Source organism: Lepisosteus platostomus, chromosome 26 (assembly GCF_059453375.1).
Source record: "Lepisosteus platostomus isolate fLepPlt1 chromosome 26, fLepPlt1.hap1, whole genome shotgun sequence".
Lineage (NCBI taxonomy): Eukaryota > Metazoa > Chordata > Actinopteri > Semionotiformes > Lepisosteidae > Lepisosteus > Lepisosteus platostomus.
Window position 1 is genome coordinate 13446377 of NC_142636.1, and position 23510 is coordinate 13469886.

At 49.6% G+C, this 23510-nt stretch overlaps 1 protein-coding gene across 11 annotated transcripts in view; it reads left to right on the plus strand.

Moving 5' to 3' along the window:
- arhgap33 (Rho GTPase activating protein 33) overlaps positions 1-23510 on the plus strand; it is a 61432-nt gene that overhangs the window by 4590 nt on the left and 33332 nt on the right. For 2 of the 11 annotated variants that reach the window (XM_088621392.1, XM_088621384.1), the window contains exons 2-3: positions 16988-17056; positions 20456-20490. The exons of 2 other annotated variants lie outside the window; for them this stretch is intronic. In XM_088621392.1, the coding sequence (XP_088477518.1) occupies positions 16988-17056; positions 20456-20490 (104 nt within the window). Of the gene's footprint in view, positions 1-1465; positions 4292-4364; positions 4742-4882; positions 5231-16987; positions 17057-20455; positions 20491-23510 lie in introns of those variants that run through there. 7 more of the 11 variants (XM_088621388.1, XM_088621389.1, XM_088621385.1 and 4 more) reach the window with 6 other exon arrangements.

A 23510-nucleotide genomic window follows, 5' to 3' on the forward strand; every position in this document is an offset into this window, starting at 1 on the left:
AAGTCCACTTTTTAACTACACATTTTAATCACCCTTCGCAATGACAATCTGAACAGTGTGTTCGCCCTACATCCACTCAGGCTGGAAGAGCCGTACTCTCCCAATTTACATTAATAAATTACGCGAAACATACTTGAGTTTATGTGTCTTTATAAACTGACGATTATCGCTCAGGTTAAAAGCGATAAATTCTGACTGAGCAATGTTGTTAAATGTTATTGTGTATCATGGTATTGAAGTGTTGATGGATGATATTATTGCTGTGTATGTTATACGCTTATGAGCTCTTGATCATTTGTCTTGATGCGCAAGACGAGGTTCCCACAGGGGCAATAGAGGGGCAATTAAATTACCCCAGGCAAGGCCTTGCAATTCTCTGCCTCCTGCAAGTGTGCAATACCTAGAATGGCCAGTAGGTGGCGGGATTGTATTCTGGGAAACAATCTGTGCGTCATCTCTGGCGGTGGTTTGCAGTTCCAGTGAGGTGGGATTCAGATTTAATAATTAATAATAATAATTGCTTACACTTATATAGCGCATTTCCGGACACTCCACTCAAAGCGCTTTACAGGTCATGGGGATCCCCTCCACCCCCACCAGTGTGCAGCCCCACCTGGATGATGCGACGGCAGCCATAGTGCGCCAGAACGCTCCCCACACACCAGCTCTCAGTGGGGAGGAGAGCAGAGTGATGAAGCCAATTCATAGAAGGGGATTATTAGGAGGCCATGATTAGTAAGGGCCAATTGGAAATTTGGCCAGGACACCGGGGTTACACCCCTTCTCTTTTCGAGAAGCGCCCTGGGATTTTTAATGACCACAGAGAGTCAGGACCTCGGTTTTACATCTCATCCGAAGGACAGCGCCTGTTTACAGTATAGTGTCCCCATCACTATACTGGGGCATTAGGACCCACATGGACCACAGGGTGAGCACCCCCTGCTGGCCCCACTAACACCTCTTCCAGCAGCAACCTAATTTTTCCCAGGAGGTCTCCCATCCAGGTACTGACCAGGCTCACACCTGCTTAGCTTCAGTGGGTTGCCAGTTGTGAGTTGCAGGGTGATATGGCTTTCACATCCCGAATTGCACAGCACGTAACTAATCTGATCATTTCACTCGAGTTTATTTAGTACCAGCTCATCCTGGGTTGCCTGGTGAGAGCACTGGCTGTGTAAACTTCAGGAAATCCCATTTAATCTCTGGATATTGGTAATGAAGCAAGATTACTTGAAAGCTTAGATCACACGGAGCAGACTGACTGCCATTCTGCATCTTTAAATCCTTACGAGCTAAAAACCTCGAGTCATGTGGGTTACAGTCATCGCTGATTCAAATTAGTTTGGCAACCCAAAGTTAAAATAATGACTCAAGAGCGGTGTGGTAATTAGGAACTGCCATTTCCGCCAATTAATATGTACTTTACTCATGGCAAGTCTAGGCTATAGGGCCCATTCTCTGACACATTATGAACAATGGGTATCTGAGCACTGTGCAGCTTCATTTAGTGTCCCCAGTGTACTTCCTGTCCGTGAATTTTGAAAATTATTTTTTTCGGCAGCTTTTAATTTTCCTTCCAAGACTGGGTTAGAGCCAACTGGGCATAAAAGAGTGAGGAGAGACACGAACAAGAAGGTTCTGCAAAAACCATGAGTCACGAAACGTGGTCAGAAATTGAATTTATTTAGGAGAATGGAGAAGCGGTCCCCAAACCTCAGCTGAACACTGATTTCCTGTTATCGCCCACAGCAATGACAACGTGAACTTTCGTTTTGAATTACACTGTGTGTAGCGTGAGGTTTTAGTGTAAGGCTTATTTTAGTCCCGTTTCTACAAATGGGAAATCCTGACAAATTCAACAAAAACAAACAACCTGTTCTTTTATAACCTTCTCTGTGTCAGAGTTTGGGTACCACTTCTCCAGTGGGGTGACCACCTGTGTGGACATAGAACGAGCCTTAAAGTCACTTAAAGTAGGCCAAAAAAACCACGTATTTCAGAACGGTTCAAGATGGGCTATAACCCAACATCACAGTGCATCCTCAGCAAACCTTTCTTTACCATCAAAATGATGAGATGGAGCTGCAGTTAAATGGATGCCATTAAACAGAGATATACTGTACTTAATGTTTATTTCCACGTAGTCTGTCTGCTGTAGGGATGAGCAGGGAGTTCTCAGTTTCAGGGTCATTGTGTGGCAGATAGCTCCGAGTTTTGGAACTGCTTTTCGCGGTCGATTTTAGATCCCCGAGTCTTTTGAGTTGAGACTTTTGGAGGCCGCAAGTGTCCATGTGCTTTAAGCCAGCGCTCACCCTGATGGAAGAGGCGCTGGGACCAGTCGACTGTAGCAGAGAAAGTATCACTCCTCTCCCCGCAGTGAGCTCCTTCCATTGAGGCCTTCCTGCCTCACATTCACTTAAAAGTAGGATAAAAAAAAACTATTTCAGGATGGTTCAGAAACCTCTGGGTCTTCTTTTACACAAAGCGCTGTGAGGGAGGACTCAGGGACAGGCTGCCCAGCGGTGCTGCTGAAAAGAAACGGCCCGTGTTCCTTCGGGGAAAGGCCGAACGGGCTCCTTACATCAACAGGAATACTAGCAACCACCCGGCCAGAATGGGCAGAATTGCCACAAGGGGGCAAAAGCGCCATTTTCACCCCGGGCTTCCCTTCAGCAAAGACCTCTCAAACTAAGGGGGAGTCTGACAGTTTCTGGCTCTCGCAAGAGATGTCGAACCTCGGTCTCGTTTTGGTCACCTAAAGCTAGCAGAACCCCCATCAAATAGTACCGACAGTACGCGGTAACCATCAGCTAATTGAAGACGTATGATTTCTCCATATCTGTGTTTTTTTGTTCTGTTTTCTAAGTAATGGAGAGAATGACGGCCCAAACTATGTTAAAACTTAACGTAAATAAGGAAAACCTACCCTCTGTTTTAATGAAAAGATAATCCGCAGACGTGTACTAAAAAAAAATCTGAAGCAATAGGCTTATTAAATGAAACCGGTACAGATACACTACAGGAAGTTCGAGCGACCCGCGGCAGCGCCTTTTCGCGTTTATTTTTACTTCTCCGAGTGAAATGCATCTCCCCTTGTTCCCGTGCTTGTAATGCGCCGCTCAGGCAACAACAAAGACGAGCTCTCGTTTTAATATTTCACGGCAATGTGAGAGATTCAAAACACGAATCGGCCTCAAATTCCAGTGAGAGAGAGAGAGAGGGAAAAAAAAGATAAAAACAATTCCTGCGTCTCGAAGAGGGGGTGGAGTGGAGTCGACCATACGACCCCCCCTTACAAAACGGGAGGTCGATTTCCCACCGAAGAAACCGCACTGATATAATATAACACAAAGACCCTTCCTGCACCCGGAGGAGGGGGCGAGGGATTCTTCACATGCGTGACGGGAATCGATCATCGTTTGTTTTTTTTAGGTTGCACGGGGCGTGCAACAGGAACGCACTCGTCCCCCCCTGAACCCAGAGGCAGTCGTTTCGTGTTTGTGTTTTTGTAACTGGCGGGCCCGTCGCCGGAGTATCCGTCCGCCCGCAGCTGGTCTCCCGGCTTCCCGGCGCGCAACACCTTTTGTCCGCAGGCACCTCCACGGAGCGCCCCATCTCTGAACGAGAGAGGAGGGGGCGACGCCAGGGAGGTGGGGGCAGCTGCTGAACCAGACCGCGGCCGGACCCGGGCTGTGGAGTCCGGGGGAGGGAGGGGTCTCCTGCTAGTTGCACCCCCGCCCCCGTGTTTCGCTTTCAAGTCGTCTGTGTCGGCGCGTAAGCTGAAACGCTCACAGACGCCCGCTGGGGGCCTCGGCGGACCTCCCCCCTGTCGCCTCGGTTTTGGTTGCGGCGAAGAGATCCCGGAGACGCTCATCAGGGTTTGCTTGATGCGAGCGGAGACACAGTGTCTGGAGGCGCGTCTATAGGCTCGGGACCCCGGGACGCTGAGAAGAGGAGGAGGAGGAAGGGGGGTGCTTTATCCCGAAACTTAAATACGCGATTCTAAATGTGACTGAAAACGCGTGCCAGTAGCATCTGAGCGGGACGCCAGCTGCCTCTTCAGCTCCTCAGGGCTGCGGGACGCGCCCCGTTTTTTGGAGGAATATGGGGGGTCTGACTTGAGACGCGCACGGACGGGGGGGGCAGGGGGAGGCGGCGTTCCGAGACCATGAGAAAATCATCCTAAAGGAAAGAGAAAGAGGGAAAAAAAAAGACCCCCGATCAGAACAGTAAGGGGGAGAGCGACCGTGTGTGAATGTGAACATCGCCCAGCTCGGAGTCCGGAATGGTGGTGAGTTTCTGGCCATCGGGTTCATGCTGTTGCTGTTGTTGAAGATGATGATGATGGTGATGATGTATTTCTTTCTGTTGCTGCTGCCCGTTTTGCCCGGGGGGGCCGTGCCGTTCAGATCGCGGTTAACTCTTTGTGTCCCGCAGGAGCGTCACAGGGGTGGAGAGTGAGTGAGGGGGAGGAGGAGGAGGAGGAGGAGGGCGAGACTGAGCTGCTGTTGCTATTAGTTACACGCCGCTTGATCCTGCTCTGGGCGAGGGGGGGGTGCCTTCGGGAGCTCATCCGCGCACCAGTCTGGCGGGGGTTAGCGGTGTTTTGAACGCGCGTGTGCTTGTGTGGCCGTCACCCATCCGGTCCGTGGGACTCGCCTCGCGCCCCCCCCAACCCCCCATGCAGCTGCTCCGGGGCGAAGCACGCGGGGGGCCCGTGGAGGACGCGTCGCGTGCGCCGGTACGTATTGTCTCGTTTCTTTTTTTCTTTTTCCTTCTCGTGGCTCTCCCGGCCGTCGGCACGCGCGCTTCCCGACTGCCGGCGCGGGGCTGCGCGCGTCAGAGAGGAGAGGAGGAGGAGGGGGGGTTGTGGTTGAAGTGCGTGGCGTTGTGAAACGCGATGAAGGCGTGTTGTATTGTTGTTGTAATGACTCGACCCCCCCGAGTCGGACTGGGACGCGGTGGAGGTGCTGGTGGCGGTGGGCGTTCCCGGTGGGCCGCCCCACCCCTGTCTGTCTCGGGCTGGGAGCAGGTGCGGGTCGATCGGTCATCGCGATGGGGTTTTGCTAACACGCTGCAATGCAACGGCCTCCTGGCGGTATGCCACTATTATTTATTTGTACGCTGATATGTGGCTGGGGCGACCATGTGCCCGTCTCCCTGCGTGCTGCTGGAAAGGAATAGTCCCCGCAGACGGATCCGTCACTGTCAGGGTGGCCGAGAAGCGAAGGTTTGTTTAAACAAAACAAAAACACCCTCCCGTTTCTCTCTTTCGAGGTGGGCTGTTGACTGTTACTGTAACACTTTTGGTACACGAAACGTTGTTGTTGTTGTTGTGTTTGGAAGGGGGCGGCTGTCACCCCTTGAAGAAGTTGTTTCAGTCCGGAAAGAGGTGGGGTCCCGTTCAGACCCGTGAACTGCAGAGCCAGGAGACGCGCGTCTGCTTGTCTCGCCTGCTCTCCGTATCCCCAACCCAGGCCGCAGCGTCACCCCACCTCTTGATCGCCGAAGGGCGGCTAAGCTCTGTGAACGGCAAGACTGCCTCTCCAGGGGACTGGTGCTCGGCATGCCGGGTCTTCCTCACCCTCGCCTTCACAAATGGCCGTGACACATCCCGGGCTGCGCTGCACTGATCTGCTCATGGGTGCTGATCGCTGGGCGGGACAGATTTCCCGACCTTTTACCTTGTCTGACTGGCTGAGGAATCACACAGCTACCCCATCTCTCTGTCCTGTCGCTTACCTGGCACGCAGGTAAAAGTACAGCCCCCCCCCATTGCCGCTGCCGTTGTTAAATAAGTCAGAAATGGTCTCGCGTCACCGAAGGAGGCTCCTAAAGCGACGCCCCGTGTTCAAAGGCGTGTGCAGTGCATTTGTGCCGTTAAACAACGCCATTCTTGTTTGTGTAGCTGCAGAAGCCGGGACGTGATTAATCACCATAGTTACAGAGTTTGTCTTCAACAGTTGCACGGCCCCGCTGTAGCTGCGTTAGCATCTCTGGGGGCCGGTATTGTTTTCTCCCTCTTCTCTCTCCGTCTCCGTTCCGGGGTCACTGGAAGAGGAAATGTGATTAATGGTCGTTTTATGCGGCTTCCATGGCTGTCAGCGTGTTGGTATTGTTGGCGGGTGAAGTCCGCCCCCAGCCGCATCTCCCCATTTCCCAGTGTGTGCGTGTGTGGGTGCAGATCTAACTTTCGATTGGTCAAGGAGAAAACTCAAATCCCGATGTGTGTGATGTTGCCCGGGCCGCTCATGTTCACAGAACCGGTGCTGAAGCAGGAGTGGTCGGTACCCGTACTGCCAGCCGGTATCTTTAACCCTACAGTACCTGACGGTACCACAGCGCCGTTTCTCTTATCCAGACCATCTTGCGGGCCGGGTTTAAAAGCAGAAGCAGCTGCCTAACGGCCTTTGCATAGAACCGGTAGGGCAAACTCGAGTTCCTCCCGAAATCGCCCTCGGCATGAAAGGGAGCGGTCATCATTTAAATGCGCTGCTGGAGTTCCTGAATGGGTTTTGCATGTGAAAAAATAAAATATTCAAATTCTGCGTGGGAGCGACGAGCACCTTTGATGCAGGAGGCACTTATTCTTAGTGATCTCTGGCACTAGGTACTGGATACATTTGGGTTAAAGGACTGTTCACCTGATTTGCATAACTTGTATTGTATCACGTTATATTTTGCATGGTCTTAATTTAAACAGCAGGGCACTTAGGCCAGTAATGTAGGCTGTGGGTTGCCCATCTTTTAAATAGTTGTGACTGTAGCACCTCTCGTAGTGAGCAGCAGTCCTGTGGTTGCTGTAGGTCTCTTTGAATCCTTACCCATTGAAAGCTTGAAAACAAAATGCAGTAAGTGGTCGATTCTAGGAGGTGGGGGTCAAGGGAATGGCATTTTAAAGACCCCCCCTGCCTTCAGCCACTAGGGTTGACTGCCTCTGGTGTTTTACAGTGTGATGTCAGGGAGGCAGCTGGCTCTCTTACCCAGGATGCCTTGCAGAGTGCAGAGCTGAGTTCTGTGTGGCTGCTCTTCAGATCGTCGCTCGGGGTCTCTCCTGAAGGCCAGCGGCGGGCAAGGAGGTGAAGGAGCTTGCTTCCTGTAGCCAGCAGCTGTATCGGCCTCGAGCCCACTGGAGCCCAGCAGGTGTGAGCCTGGCCAGTCCTCCTGGGAAAGTCTGTGGGTGTCCCGGGCTGTGACGGGGGATGACATGCTGGGCTGCTGGTTCTACTGAGATTCCTCCCCTCCCCCAGTAGGGTCCGTAGCAGTTCTTAACCCGGCAGGAGTGAGGACTCTAGCATCGGATTATTTTTTTTTTGTTCGGAGGGAGATCGTCTCTCTCCTTCCTCATCCTTTCTTGCAGTGTAGCAGAACGTGCAACCAGGTCTCTGCTCCCGTGGGGCATTTGTTGTTGTTTGTAATTGAGTCTGGCAAAGCCGGCCACCAGCAGCAGGAATACAGCGTGCTTGCCCGCGGGGCGTCGTGGGGTTCTGTGCTGCTCGGCCTGGGAATCTGACGGGGAGCCCGAGACTGTCTGGATGGTGAAGGCAGCCAGCAGAGTCATCGGTGCAGGAGAGCTACAGCTGGCCGACATCTGGGCCAAACACATAGTGTGGACGGCAAATAGAAATCTCATCACTCATCACCCCCTGCACAGTGAATCGGAGAGCTCCTTCTGTCAGGCTTCAGTTCAGACTGCCTAGAGTGAGAGCCATAGAATAAAGAGATCTTTCACTCCCACAGCTAACGACCTGCTCAGTTTAGACAGGCGGTTGTACACTTTGTTTTTGCGTCATGCACGTATCTAACGTATCTATCTCACCCAGTTTCTTGTTTTATTTTTCGAAGTTGTAAAGATGAAGCTGCAAACTTCTTCTTTTTTTTTTCACAGCTTATGCACGCGTGTTTCTGATTCAGGAACGGGTTCATTAAAATAGCTGTGTTCTTTGTTCTTTGGATCGTGCTGTCCTGTACCTGAACGGGAGGAGGCCAGTTTCCCACCTGGGACAATAAAGGAGTGGCATCATCCTACCTAGGCAGTAAATGTTTTCTTCCTGTTTGAATCTGAAGCTGCAAGTGGAGGTGTTTCAATTATTAACAGGGTTCTAAAGAAAGCAGTGTGCGTCTTCAGATGTGTGCAGGAGATAGCCAGTGTACTATGTAGCCTAATCCGGTGTCTCATACTGTGGACACCTGGGGCTGAGTGCATTATTTACTACAGTGATCAGTTTGCATGTTTGTTTTCTTAGAGAACGTCTCAGAAATGCCACCGAGAATTACAAAGGCAACTCATATTTGCGTCACAGAGTAATTAAGGGATGGTAAACATTAACTATTAAAATCGAAGTACTGTTTAAAATCCTTCAGCAGTGATCCTTACATCTGGTCTTGGGGATGGACAAGGGCCTCGGGTTTTTATTCCACCCTTGAGCTCCTGGTGACTAAATTGAGTTCACGAGCGGCTCGATTGATCTCGACTACGGCTGTGTCCCAGATCCCTCCCCGTCGTGGAGCTTGGAGTTCTCTGTGAACCCTGGAAGGCTGAGGACTTTAGGACGCGGTGTGGGAATCGGCGCTGTGGCGTGTCGGTGACATTCCCCTCGAAGATTGCAGTGGGGGTGTTGTGAAACCATCGCCGAGCCACGTGAGTTGCAATACTGCCTGTGAGGTCACACAGCGCTTTCCAGTAGAGGCTCCCAGTTTATCCACAATCTCCATCTCTCCTCCTGTCATGCCCCTGTCCAGCAAGTTTTCTAAGTAGCCAATAAATCACTCATTTATAAAGACCTGGATCAATTAACTGTCCCAGGCTTAACAGTCCCAGACATTTAATTTTGCTGAAGGTGATCAGTTGAACAGGTGACTTGTTTTTAATTTAGGGATCATTTGAAACCAAAAACTGGAGACCATTGAGTTGCCAAGGCCAAATGCTTGATTGATCTCTACTGGGGGTGACGTAGGAAACAAAGTGGATTTGGGGCTCTTGGGGATCAGGACTGGAGCTCCCTGCCTCATCTCCCGCTCCTCTGAATTTTTTAATTTAAAATTAAACCGAAGCGAAATATTTTGAATCCAGGAAAGTAAAGGGTAGAAAAAATGCTGGCATTTTTATTCCAACTTGGCTGTGATGCTCGGGGGGGGGGCTCTGGCTTAAACTGCTGGTCATAACGTTCGTCCACCAGCTGGAGGTCATGGGCGGACCTGGCTTCGGTCCGAGCAGGGGATCGGGCTCCCGATTGCCGAGCGCTTTAATCGACTCCGGGCCTCCGCGTGATCTCCATTGATCTTAATTAGATGTGTCCCAGAAGACGCTTGAGTTCCCTGTCACTCCTGCCATCCCAGAAAGCCTTGCTCCCTGGTGACTCGTCTCCGTCAGAGCAAGTGTGGGGCCGTGGGAACATTTTTTTCACTTTGTAGAAACCTTGGCCAGGGTTCGAGACTCTGCTTCCCCCTCCCATAATTATCAAGGCCCTCTCCCATCCTTTTAATTGGACTTCAATATGTGTCACTTTTCTTAAGGAGGTTCAGTGCTAGAGCTGAGATGCTCATTGATCCAGATGCACCATTGCTCCAAAGCTAGGCTTTTCAAGAAGAAATCTCACAGCGCAAGTCTTGATTCTTGCAAATTTGTTTCTGTAAAATGCCGTATCTTGACTTTATACAGACATTGTCTGCAGAGCTAATTAGGGACCAAAAGTGTTGATTGCACCGTGCTAATTAAAAACTCTTCGGTGCCTTCTGCACAGTGAGCAAGGGCAGTAATGAAAAAGAGACAATTATTCTTTTTTTTTTTAAGTCTGCTTTCCCTAATGCACTTTAAAATGTCGTGTCAGAATCTGGCTATTTGTGGCTGCAGTGGTTCTGCTTCATCATGCATGACCCCCATGAGTGACAGGAGATAAATCTGTCAGGAGCTGCGATTTCTATCAGGATGATCACAAACCTCAAGTAGACTAAGACACTCACTGGTCAACCGGTTCTGCACTGAGCTAAAGGCTAAGGAGAAAGCTAAAGGAGAAGAGATTTCTCAATTGGGTTAGCTCGAACCCGGTGCTCTGATTAGATGAGTCTTCATGACTAAACCATGGTTTCCTGATGTTTCTATTGCACGGTTCTCGATGGCGTGCGTTTGGAAGGCGACTGCTGCTGTCTTCCCAGATCCCTGCTTTTTCGACGCCTTTCAGCAGCAGAGCAAGCAGTGGGAGAGCATGCATCTGTGGCTGCCAGATGGGTCATACAGCGCCTCTGTACGTCTGTGTTACAGAAACATAAAAAAGAGCTGCAGTTGGCCTCTGGTCACGGGCCCACTGTGAACTCCTCTGCACTTCCTGCTTGCGTCAGGCAGTCCTTCAGGGGCTCCCTGCTGTCAGCTCCCTGGGGGTCCTTTTCCAAGACCCCGGCACTCTCACGACTTTCAGTGCTGGGGATCATGTTAAGATTCCTGATGCTTTTGCGGTTTTGCTGCGAAGCCGAAAGGCAAGTATGTGCCGGGTTCCCAGCGCTGTCTTCACGTGTCGTGAGTCGAGAAGGGGTGAACTCCAGGCCCTGCGAGCACTGCCAAGACCTGAAATGGTCTGATACCCCAACATTATGGGAGATTTTATTCCCTCCCCAGCGTTTGTAGGTTTTGCGTCGTTTTCATTCCTGAGAAGCCGGGTTCAAGCGTGCGTCTCTGAGCTGCCTGGTATCCGATCCGCGATGAGCACTTCTCTGCTGTTAATTGTTAATCTCTGCTCTGACAGCACACCGGAGTGGCTGCAGGCCAGCGTAGTCTTGGTGGGGAACAGTCTGCATGCTCTCTTGTGTTTTCAGAGGGCTTTGCAATTGCCAATTGGCCAATTTTTGCCTTTGATGAGTTTTTGAAGAACAGCCCCAAGCTGAACTGAAATATGTCTACCTCGACCAAGTGTGTCCCTTACGTTTGTCTGTGTTTGCTTGTCTGCTCAGCAGTTGTAGTTTTTAGTTACAGTTCTGTGGTAGCAGATGCCAGTACTAAACTGCGATTCAGGTTGACATGCTTTTGAAGTCCCCGTTGTTGTCCGTTTTCTGCCTTCCTCATCCTCCTTTTCGGCTCCTTCCTCCATTAACACGACAGGCAGGAAAACTGGCCTGCCCAGTATTTGAGGAGAACACTGTGTTCAGTTTACACTGGCTGGCTCCACGAAGGAGGGATTCACTGGTAAGAGGAGCCCAGTGGAGATGAAATGAGGCATTAAGTGAGTTTAAGCACCGCAAGGCGGTTGTCAAGGGCGACGGGCTCCTCATTGCGCAAACCTTTTTACTTCCTGCGGAAACACCGACCTGCTGCGTGTTGGTTCCACTCGGCTGTTGAAGCTTTTCCACAGCATTGTGGGTTTTTTACAGATCCTGCCGTGTTCCGCTTCTTAAACACGCTTAGCAGCATTTCTGGGTCTCAGTCTTGTCTTACGTCATATCCGTGACGTCTAACTGCACATCTGCCACGTTGGGTTCATGGCCATTAGCATCTTGAGCACCTCCACAGAGGTGATGAGGAATCGTTATTCCGACAGTACCTTCACTGGAGTGCCCTAAACCCAAGAGCAGTAGAATATGTTTTCTGTCGCTTTCCAGTTCCCATGATTCCAGAACACTAGAGGCACGTGCCTTAGTGCCCTCTGCTACAACGAGCTCGGCTGCCCCCCTCCCAGAGGCTACGCGATCTGTGATTAAAACCAGCGCGCCCAGTGGAATTTTCCTTCCAAAGCGGCACGTGTTTTTGGAGTGAATTCAAGTCCTCCGCTTTCGACTGTTATGAGAAAGCAGATTGGAGGTGAAGGCACAGGCGGCTTTTAAGTGTCTCCGCAGCGTTCTGAGATCTGACGCCAAGCAGGAGGTGAGGTCGGGATCTTCAGCTGTGTACGAAGTGGGAGAGGGCTGCATATCCCGAGGCGATGGGATAGTTTTCCACAGGATCCTGTCAGGTTACCTCAGCCCTCTTGGTCACCTGTTTGCCTATTTAACAGCGGTTCATCGCCGGCAGCACTAGACGCTGAGGCTGTGATGTCCCGTGTGAACCCTGTGTAGTGTTCTGATGTACAGTTGGATGTGGTTGAGTTGATCCGCTGGTACGTGGTCTCAATGCTAAGACAGGGCTGGTAAGAATAGGGTTTTTTGTTATTGCTGAGACTGCAACAACAAGTGAAGTGCTGATTTATTTTAGGAGCACAGTATAAGAGCTGGAAGGAAAACTATAGCTACCAGTTCCCTTTTTGTAGGCCTGGTGAAATTCATTAGAAACAAGCCATTAGTGCTGAAATAAATCTTACCCCCCACTCAAAAAAGTACTGAAATCACTACACTGAAATGGTCCATTCAGTAAATAAGCACATCCCAGGGTGTTTCTCTAGAAGAGTAAGGGTGTTATCCTGGTGTCCTGGCCAGTATTCCCCCTGGCCTTTACCAGTCATGGCCTCCCTAATAACCCCCCTCTCTGAACTGGCTCCATCACTCTGCTCTCCTTCCCACTGAGAGCTGGTGTGTGGGGAGCGGACTGGCGCATCATCCAGGTGGGGGGACACACTGGTGGGGGTGGAGGGGATCCCCATGACCTGTAAAGCTCTTTGAGTGGAGTGTCCAGGAAAGCGCTATGGAAGTGTAAAGAATTATGACTGAAATGTCCGTCTCCAGCTTCACACACACACTGGCTGGCAGGACAGAGGACTGTTCACTCCAGTGCAACGTTTTCATCATTTGTGCAGCCTGCAAACTGCGTTCAGCGCAGATCTCTGCACCTTCTTTTCAAGAAGCCAAACGGCTCCGTATACCGCTACTTCTCATTGTCTGCCTCTCTTCAGACTTGAAACCCGTGCCGTGTGTTTCTGAAACCTCTACTCCGGGCCAGGGCAGGAGAAAGCTTTAGAAACTGTGCAGATGGGGGCTGTGAGATGTTTTCTTTCTTCATTCCACTCACCTTCATTCATCTCCTGTTCTGTATTTGTTTTTTTACTGAAGAACTCACTGGACTGAACTCACTGCAACTGTGTGGAAGGTGTTGTCAGGGTCTGTAGCAGCAGCTGGCACCCCTGGGTGTTTAGTATGCAGCCTGTGGCCCCTTCGCTAACAAGGCGCGGAAAAGGAACTTGGGATTGTATAGGGAGGTGGTTTCCAAGAGATGGTCCCGGAATGCGGAGATAAAATTGACCTTGCTGTATACGACGTGCCCCTGACGGAGTCTTCCCATAGTACAGCTGAATGAGCAGGACTGAGGTGTGTGTGTGCGTGTGTGTGTGTGCGCTGGGCTTGCATTTTAAAGCCTTGCAGAGCAAGAAGTGGCGTTTGTGAATGGGCTGTTCTGGGGGGTTGGGGTTCGGGGTGGACATTGAAGAGGCCCTGTTTTCTGCCTGTTGCGATTGTCTGTGTTCTCAGACAGGGGAGCTCTTTCCAGCTCTTTGCTGTTTCTCTCAGTGGCGTAGACTAGGAGACATTTTAGGATTCTGTAAGGATCAGTTATTCTGTAACAAGGGCATCATGTCTGGTTTTAAAGCTTTTCATAGTTTCAGTTTAGACAGAGCTTGGCTGGCTGGGCCTTTCTCCCCTGCCCTGTATGAGGCCAGCACGAAGCCTGGCCATTCTAGCTGTAGTGTGTTCGAACTCGTTTAGCCTAGGAAAGGATGGAGTAGGCGTTTTGAGTGCTTGTCTGCCAAAAGGCAAGAGGCAATCTGATTTCAAAAACAGCTATAGTGATTTTTTTTAGATTTAGCATTGAAGGGGGATCTTTAGAGAGCCAGAATTATACCAGCCCCAAGCACACATTAGGTGGTTAATGCCCTTTTTATTAAACGTTAAACTGAGGGTCCTGACTCTCTGTGGTCATTACAAATCCCAGGGTGTTTCTCGAGAAGAGTAGGGGTGTCACCCCAGTGTCCTGGCCAGTATTCCCCCCTGGCCTTTACCAGTCATGGCCTCCTAATAATCGCCATCTCTGAACTGGCTTCATCACTCTGCTCTCCTCCCCACATCCAAGTGGGGGTACGCACTGGTGGGGGTGGGGATCCCCATTACCTGTAAAGCGCTTTGAGTGGAGTGTCCAGAAAGGCACTATATAGGTGTAAGTAATTATTATTATTAAGAAGAATGAACAGGAGGCCAGCCTTGCACAATAAAACGGTATAAGATATAACGGTTACAAATGAGAGTAAGCAGTTCAGCCCAGCTGAACTTAGTAATTGATCCAAGGATCTCATCTGGACATTTCTTGAAGGGAAACCAGGGTGTTGGCCTTAATGGCCTAACTGTTCCACACTCCTCCAACCCTTTGTGTAAAGTAGCGCCTCCTGCTCCAAGAGCACTTCTATGTAGTTCTCCATTTGTCACCTCTAGTTCACATTTCACTTTGAGAGTTATGGACGCTTGGATCAGGTCCCCTCGGGGCCTTTTTTGTTTGAAACGGAGAAGGTTGGGCTCTTTTATCCGGAGCGTGGAGGATGATCGGAATCCGCCGGTGTTTCTGGAGTGGGATTTGAACCCACGCTGCCGTAACAGAGTGTAAACTGAATGGGGCATCTAAAGACTGCCTGGCCGCACGAAGACCAGTGTCAATCATTGCAACGTTGATTTTTCTCACCTCCTTTTCCCAAACAGGGTCGTGCTCCTGATCAGAGTATCACTTTCTGAACTGCCCCCATTCAAATGAATGTGCGACACAAGAAGCAGCTGAAAGAGTTACAGCCAGCGTGTCTGAATGTGCAACTGGGTCCGTTTGCACGGAAAATATGTTGTTTTGTCTAATGAAGCTTTTCTTTTTTTTCAACAATGTCGCTGTTTTTCCCCCGAGAGAGCAGACGCGCCTGTACAAGGGTGTGCAGTGTATTCAGTACAACAGGGAGCAGAGAGGGGCATGAATGTCACAGGGGTGGGTTTCCAGATTCTGCAGTGCCTCGCTTGTCCCCCCCAGACGGCGGACTCACAGTGGCGATTGACCCCTTTCTCTTCGGCCGCTGGAGGGCTGATTTATCTCCCGACGGCGCGACAAACGGCGCCAGCTCGGTTTGTTCGACTCGTACCAGCCCGTGGCGGGCGCGGAGGCTTCGGACGAGCGGGAGAACAGAACCCGCTTTCCTTGGGAGGGGCGGGGGAAAAACCCGTCGCAGGAATGCCTCGGTTCGGACCCCCCACCCCCACTACGCTGGCAGTTGCCACGGAGACGCACCCCAGGCGTCTGGGGACACCTGCAGCGCACCAGTGCGCTGGATTCTAGAGCTGGGCCTACTGGGAAGGGAGTATCGTGGTGGTGGGGGGGGGGAGGCCGTGTAGACCGGGCAGGATCTCGGAGGTGCCGTTGCTGTGGCGACCGGCCTTGAACTGCAGGGTCGCGCAGATCTGCCGAACGGCAGCAGGAGGAAGCTGCTGGCAACACAGTGACCTACTTCTCCCTGGACACGTGACGCAGGCTTCCTCCTCAAGGCGCCGGACCCCTCTGTACCACACACAGACCCCACCCCCCCGGCGCATCACACCGACTGACAGAAGCAGGCCTGGCGATTCTCACGAGAGACCGAGAGGGCAGTTCAGGCCGTGAAAGGTCAAGGGTCAAGAGTTGGTGTGTGTACAGCACTCTGAGTCCCTGTCCAGCAGGTGTGAAGAGTGTGTTCCGTATCTGACGTTGCCTTAGGAAGAGCTCTGCACATGTTCCGTATCTGACGTTGCCTTAGGAAGAGCTCTGCACACGTGTGAAATGTAGCAGCCTAAGCCAGGGATTTGTTGGCAATCTGCAGTCAGGCTTAAGAAACTTACGTGCCCGTTCAGGAAGGGCTGGCGCAGGTGTTTAATGTTTAATTGACAGCGCAAATGAAAAACTGTCCAGGATTCCAGGTTAAAGTAGTTTTTGATTGCTGTGTCTGTGTGTAGCTCGGTTGATGATTTCATTGTGCTGGAAACGCGCTTTTAATGCTGTCAGCTCGTACAGCAGTGCTTTCCTCAGACCTCCAGGGCCTTGTCTTGGAACTAGTTCGCACTAGTTCACAGCCCCTCAGTGACTTTGCTGCTTAGGCTCACATGAAGAAACAGATGAGTGATTTCCTAGACTGTTCTGGGAATGATTGGAAAGCCTACATGAGCACATGGCATTATTCAGAGCTGATGCCTTCATGGCCCTAATGTGTGTGTTTTTATATTTTTTAAATTTGTGAATCGGAGGCAAACGGTCAATCGTGCCATTTGCGTGCAGCAAGCTGTTCTGGAGCCAGCTGGTTATATGCGGTATGACGTCATGGACATGTGGTACATGAAGACTTTTGCAATCTGAAATTGGCTGTTCTGGACTGTAATGTCCTCCCATTGAGGTCTTTGTCAAATGTTACGTGTCCTACAAGCTGAAGTTGCTGTATTACAGCTGCTGCTGCAGTATATGCCTCATATTCCACCTGCCATCCGGCCATCCATTTTCTAAGCACTTCATCCAGTTCAGGGATACTCTGGAACCGGGGGTACTGGTGGGGGGATGCCTAATACACCATGCGAATGAACTTAAACACAGCAAACAACAGCAGAACAGGGCAGGCTGTAAAATACAGCGCTTCCCAGTTGCCTGTTTCAAAAGGGATCATTCTGAAAATGAACCTTCTGGAGCGCCGTGATCTGTAAGAAGATGTGATGGGTAATGGGGAGCATGAGAAATTTGAATGGAGCCTCAGAGGCCTGGCCCGAGAAGCTCAGAGGCTCTGAGAATGTTCTAGAAGCCCCCAGGCCCAGGATGTTCTAGAAGCCTCGAGCCTCTGAGAATGTTCCGGAGGCTTTGGGCCTCCTAGAATGTTCCGGAAGCCTTGAGGCTCCTAGAATGTTCCTGAGGTGACTGGGCTGCCCAGGATGTTCCGGAAGGACTGAGGCCCCAGGAATGTTCCGGAAGCTCGGAGGCCGTGAGCGCGTTCTGGCAGCTGCCACCGTGAGGACGCGAGACCGTGGTTTGGTCGGGGGCCAGCTGGTTCGAGGGGTGTACTAAGTGTCGGTTTTGTTTCCCTTCCATGGCCCCAAGTGTCAGGACCCAAGGGGTTCCGAAAGATTGCCATGTTAATGCGGGCAATGAGTCTCACCGATGTCGGAGGTAAGTCGCACTCTCGCCCACCCCACCCCGCGTCCGTGTCGAGGGACCCCAGCACCGGGACGGTGTAGCTTTGTAGTTGCTTCGTTGTTAGGAGGCCTTTCACCGCGAGAGCGATTCAGGCAATTGGGCTTAAGAACAGACTCCCATTGGGGTCCTCGGGGGTTTGCAGTTTGGAGACACTTTAGTTGTCAGAGTTGCTGATTTTTTTATGTTTTAAGGGTAAAAGCCTTGCTGTTAGGAGACTTGAGTTTCTGCATTTTGGGTTTTTATTAGCTGCCTTTCAAGCTCTAAACAGCTCTGTTCAGAGTAATCTTCTGTATCATGGCAGCTGTTCATTATGACAGAAGATCATAAAGTATTCTCGCATGTCCTGGCCTAATCCAGTCCCGGTTTTCAAGACCCCAGTGTCTGCCGGTTCTCCAGTCAGCTGTCCACAGTTTATACAAGCACAGTTTCTTTCCCATTGATAAAGAACCTCTTTTCCCAAAGGATACAAAAACAAATGAATAAAGATTTGGGGACTCAAATAATGAGTACTGTATTAGTGATGTTTTTGTGGTTTGATCAGATCGTAACTTGTTGCATGTCTTCCAAAACAAGTTTGTCGGACTATAGGAAAAGAGAGCAATCAAAACTGAATATTCATAAGTGGTGGTTTCCCTCACAGTCATGCATATGATATCATGTTGTGCTATTGTTGGTGTTTTTGTCTTCAGTTTTAGCTTTTGTGGGTCAACTTCACTCAGCTACCACTGGTATCAGAAAATTGTACATTAGCAGGACTTCCATGGATTAATACCATTTCCTAAATCAAGGGCTGTGGGATCTTGAGAAACTTTATAGTTGGTCTACCAGATCGATATGTATAGTACCTGGGAAGCCTAGGAAATTGCAGTGTGACCTGATGACTTGATTATTTATGATTATTGACACAACCTGGTGAGTGACTGCATGACTTTCTCTTCAGTATCTTAAGAGATACGTTTGCTGTAGTGTTGAGCAAGATTTTAACTCTTCTTTAAACAGCTCAATGTCCACTAGACGTTCTGTCATGCTTGCCCACAGCTAAAGTTGAACCCGGGTTGCTGGAGGACTTAACGTTTGGCACAGGTTCACGTGCAGCAGAGCAATTGTCCTCTCGTGAAAAATTCAGAAGCAATCGGAGGAGCAGCTTTTGTTGCGCGCTGTTATCGGAGAGAGCGGACGACAGCGCTGGGAGGGGAGAGACAGTAGACTGGGTTACAGGGCATGGCGAGTGACAGGCTGTGGGAGAGCAGTATGGTAGATGAGGCTTTTGGAGATCCAGCACAGATCCCATTACTGCTGTCTTTGTCAAGCTCCTGGCGGTTATTTGACCCTGGAGACAGCACAGGTATAGAGTTACGGACTTGAACGTTGGTATAGGGTGCACATATTCTTTAATTGCTCTTTGATTCCCGTAAAAGGCTTCGAATGTTGCTCAAGGTAAATATTGACTTGATCACAATAGGTTTTCCCCCATGTGCATCTCTGTGTTGAGCTTTTTACTGTATTGCAAGCAAACTCTCACTTTCTGTCAAGCCCTGAATCCACACCATTCGCTTGGAGAAACGTTTTCAAGCACAGTTACTTAACAGTTTCTGAATGAATTTGTATGAATAAGTAAGGTATCTGTAATGAGCTGTTTATGTAAAGCAATAACTCACAGCTGTGACAATGGTATTTGCTCCAGAGGCTTATAGAGAGCACCTCTTTAGCAATAGATCAGAGCACACAACAGCTCAACATGTATGGGTATAGTAACACTCTGGATCCAAAATCGGAGCTGGGAATCTGTTTGTAATAATAACCAACACATGTTCTTTGGGGTGAGGGCTGTATTTAGGCCTCAAGGTCAGGTCATTTGTGGCTGTCTAGATACAACCAGGGCTTGCAGGTGAAGTGCATTTCCAGCCGTGAGACTAATTAAGAAAGACTTTGCAACTACTATGGAGAGAACAGGGAGAAATGTGTCATCTGTCATATGGGATGGCATGGCTGGGTTTTGATTTAAGCAGTGGGAGGTTGGACAACAAGTCGGGGCTGATCAGATGCTATTTCAGGCTTGCTTTACGAAGGCAGCATGAGGGAGGCTTGTGATGCCTCCGACAGGAAGGTGTCATGCCTGTTGGTAAATTGTGTCCCTGCAGGATGACACCTTGAAATTCGTCCAGGAAAAACAGTATCATTAATGGGAATGATTGGAAGGTGAACTCAAACCACAGGAGTTTTAGATTTTAAAACTTGTGCTCCCTTGAGACACCGTCTCTGACTTCTGCTACTTTATCGAACTAATTTGAAACTAGCGGGTGGATTCAAAGTCATTAAGGGCCTTGTAAAAAAAAAGCTGTGAGAATTTGTCACCCATTGCCAGGTTTAAGCTGTTTACAATTGTGAGAGGATTGATCAAAGCTACAGGGTTTTGTTTTTCATAACGTGTTGTTCTGGAGTAATAATTATCTGAAGAGATTAAGAAAATTGAACGGTGTGAATTGACCAGACTGGAGCCCTTGTTTTCCTCTAGTTTAGCCCAGTTTGGGGTCTATTTAGAGTTGGGGAAAAATACTCCTGTAGCTTCCTGGTTCAAGTGGGCAAGAGAGCAGCACATTACTATCGCGAGGGAGGCCTAGCTTGTAGTGGGCATTGCGAGTGTCTTGGAGCAGTTGTCTTCCCAAGGTTTGGTCAACTCTGAATCGAGGTGTGTAATGACAGGACCTTGTATCTTGTCATGCATTTAAGAATGGGCTGTCAAGGCTGGTATATGTCAATCGTATTGTTAGGGTGTGTGCCATAATTGTCATAATCATGGAAATGTCGCTTCAGGTACTCTTCATAATAATTGTACCGTTGATTGTGCTGCAGTCACGCACAGGCTGAATTAAAGAGCCCAAGTCCAGGAACAGAAATCTGGCACTTTTGATTTTTTTCAACACTTTGAGATGTGATGTCAGAAGGACGTTTATTAATGTAGCAAGTTAATCTCCGAGTTCACAGGGCATCTCCCCCATGGGCTTGTGCAACAGAAACATGTTTCCTCCACTCACTTCCTGGAAATCAGCTTGCGGAAGTCTTTCCAGACGACCTTTTGTTTGGGTTGTTAAAAGCCTAAAGGCAACATTTGCAAATAATAAGTCTGGGGTATTTCGCAGGTAGAATGGGTGTTTCATATTTATCTTTTGTATCAAGGCAGATTTAAAATAACTTCAGACTTGATTTCTCTGATTCAGCAGTATGATTTGTTAAAGCCCCTGCCGTCTGTAAGTCCTGAAATGGATCTCCCTGCTGTTCAGCAGGGGTGTATTGGTTCTGGCTGACGTGAACAGAAACAAAACGCTGATTACAGTATATTTTTCAATGGTGCTATTTTGACAATTTTTAAAGGGACCTTCGGATGCCCATTACATTTGCAAATACAGGTAAGAGTTTGTTTTTTTCCACGCAAGTCTCTCCATGTCTGTGCCGTACCAATCTATTTTAATCTGCCGCCGAAATAAATGTTGCACCAAAGTGTTGGATCAAGTACGATACACAGGGATCTCCTATGACACTGACTGTACAGTGAAGCACTGTGGACAGGGATTGGCCCTTAATGGAATTTCATTCCAACACCTTAATTACCATTGGACCAGTTATTTCAACTAAATAGGGATGTTCAGTATTTCACTCTTTTCTGATTGCTCTCCTTGTCTTGCGTTTCAATTTAGTGTTGGCTTATTGCAGTAGTTAATGAGTCCCTTGTGTGGGATGCTGCTGTCAAAAACATATTATTTGATACATGTATGCCTTAACTGCTTGCATTTGCAGGATAGAGAGGTACCACCTCCATCCTTCGCGGGCTGCTAATAAGACTGAACCCCAGATCATTCTCACAACACCTGATCCAGCCCCTCATCGTCACCGCGTGTCGCTTATAAATTGTTAATTTACTAAGTACAGTGTCTGGGTCAGACACGCAGCCCTGCAAAAAAAAAAAACAGATTAAAGCTTAATAACTAAACACACTGCCTTCACTGGAGCAGTGGTAAGGGTTGATGAGCATAACCAATAAATGTTTTTGGGGAAAAAAAACACAGAAGGGCCACTTTCTATCCCCAGCTCCCACTGTGTGTGAGCAGGTTGGCGGAGATCCCTTGCTGCATTGTGTGGAATTGTGTACACAGGGTTGGCACAGAGTTGTGTCCTGGATACTTGGTGTCTATTGAAAGAATACCTTTTGCTGGAGGGACATCATGCTGAAACTTGTACAGCTTTCTGACAGAAAACGCACGTCCCACAATTTGCCCAGAATGAGTCCAGGAAGCTTTCTGCACAGATGATTGACCTGCAATCCCAAATTTGGAATGAGTTTTTTTTTTTCTGGGGGCCAAATTTAGGAGTAGATCCTGTTCCATTCCAGCTCGGAGACCAGGACTGCCGTGTCTCATGGCGAGGAATAAGTGACGATGTGAGAGGCCTAAGCGACATTTCCAAAAATGAATGTTAATTTAGCTGCCACTAGAATAAAAGAAGGAGACTTTTAACTGCAAGCCATCTCGAACTGAAAAACGACCATAGGGCAGCACTGCCATGGAGAGAATTATGAACGAACGGAAATGAGCTGAATAATTCATCCTTCCTGCATCCTAACTGCTTCATCCAGCTCAGGGTTGCGGTCGAGCCAGAGCCTATCCCAGCAGGGCGCACCCTGGACAGGACACCAGTCCGTCGCAGGGCAGACAACAGGCACTCACGGCAGGGTCAGTTTACCCAGCAGCCAGTTAACCCACCAGCGTGGTTTTTATTTGGAGTGTGGGAGACAGTGCAAACACAGAGAATATACAACGTCCTGGAATTTAACCCAGGGCCCCGTGCTGCAAGCCAGCAGTGCTTACCACTATGCAATTCAGTATAGCAAAATAACACAAGGCAGGGATGAAGTTCACACGACCCAAGACACGTTTCCTGTATGCCTCTGTATGCAGGAGCCTGTGCAGAATGGCTTACAACCGGAGTCCGATGGCATCACTGATGCCGGCCTCTGGCCTTTGTGTGACACGAAACCTTCCTCCTTAGACATCAGACCTTTGTTTCTGCACATACAGTAGTTCTCTGCATCTCCTTCGTTTTTGGAACGGCACTGAACTTTCAGTGAATCAGTTACAGTCGCAAGTCCTGGTCTCCGTATTGCATTAATCCGATTCTTAAAGTATACAGCCCCGTGAAGGAATCTCAGACCATAGCTGTGTCTCCCTGAGGCCTTCTTCCAAAAAGCTGTACTGTTGAGCAGGAATGGGCTGTTTTAATTCGAACCTTCAGTCCTGTCATGGCTCTAGATGTTCCCCTTAAATCTGGATCTGGAAGGTCTCTGATCCTCTTAGCAAAGAACTGTCTGAGTACTGGATACCAGTTCAGAGTTGACAGGATATCATTTGCCAACCTTTTGTATGCAGTTATCAAGAAACCGCAACAACAGTTTTTTTTTTTTTTTTTTTCTTGTCGTCGTGGCCTTCTTGTGGATCAGTTTGAATATTCCCGCTCTGTGGTTCCCGTCAGCTCTGTAACCCTGGCTGCTGCTCGCCAATTTCTGTCTGCTGTCGTCCTCCGCGGGGCCGGTTGAATGGGCGCGATTGTTCCCAGAGCGCTGTGGGCTCTGGAAGGGATCCAGGTTTCACAGCTGCACGGGACAGAAGAATATAGGTTATCAATCCCTGCCCTGTCCCGGCGCCCATCTCCGTGGAGATGGGTTTTGTAATGGAGAATGAAAAGCTTGTCAGGTTGCTTCACCCTCCTCCCCCTCCCAAGCAGTGAGGAAGAGAAGGAGATTCTCACTCTCCGTGACTTCACAAGGCACTGAAAGAGCACGCTAGCGAGTTGGTTCTTTTATTGCATCACGGGGTGTTGGAGATGACATGCCTGTAACTTTTCTCTTCATCGTTTGCATCTTGTTGATTTTTCTGTTGTTCCGCCGGAGTTCGGCATGTCTTCCAAGCTCTTAGTCTGCTGTGCAGGGAGAGAGATGGAGGCGACGTGAAACGTATGCAGTGCCCCCCTTCAATTTCATCACGCTGGGAGGGTACAGCACCTGCCGGCGAGCTGTGGTAACAGTGGGAGAGTCTGATGAAGCTGGCGCTGAACGTGCAAAACGCATAGGGGCCTGGCACGGACCACAGGGGGCGCTGTTGTCACGGCCAGCGGTGCACTTTCGCTTGGGGAATCCCAGACGCAGCTGGCTGAGACCCCTTCCAAATGTGGACCAGCTCGGGTCTGGGCTTCTCATCAGACACTGCTGCAGGAGGAGCCCCATCTGAACCCCGTTTCTGATTGCACCTTAATTGGGTCCGCGCTGTTTTGGCCCCGGGGCGTAGGCTCACAGCTGCTGAGGAAACGCCGACTGCACATGGCTCCGTCTCGAGCGTTTTAGCAGGAGGGCAGCTCTGTACAACTGCAAGTAACGGCA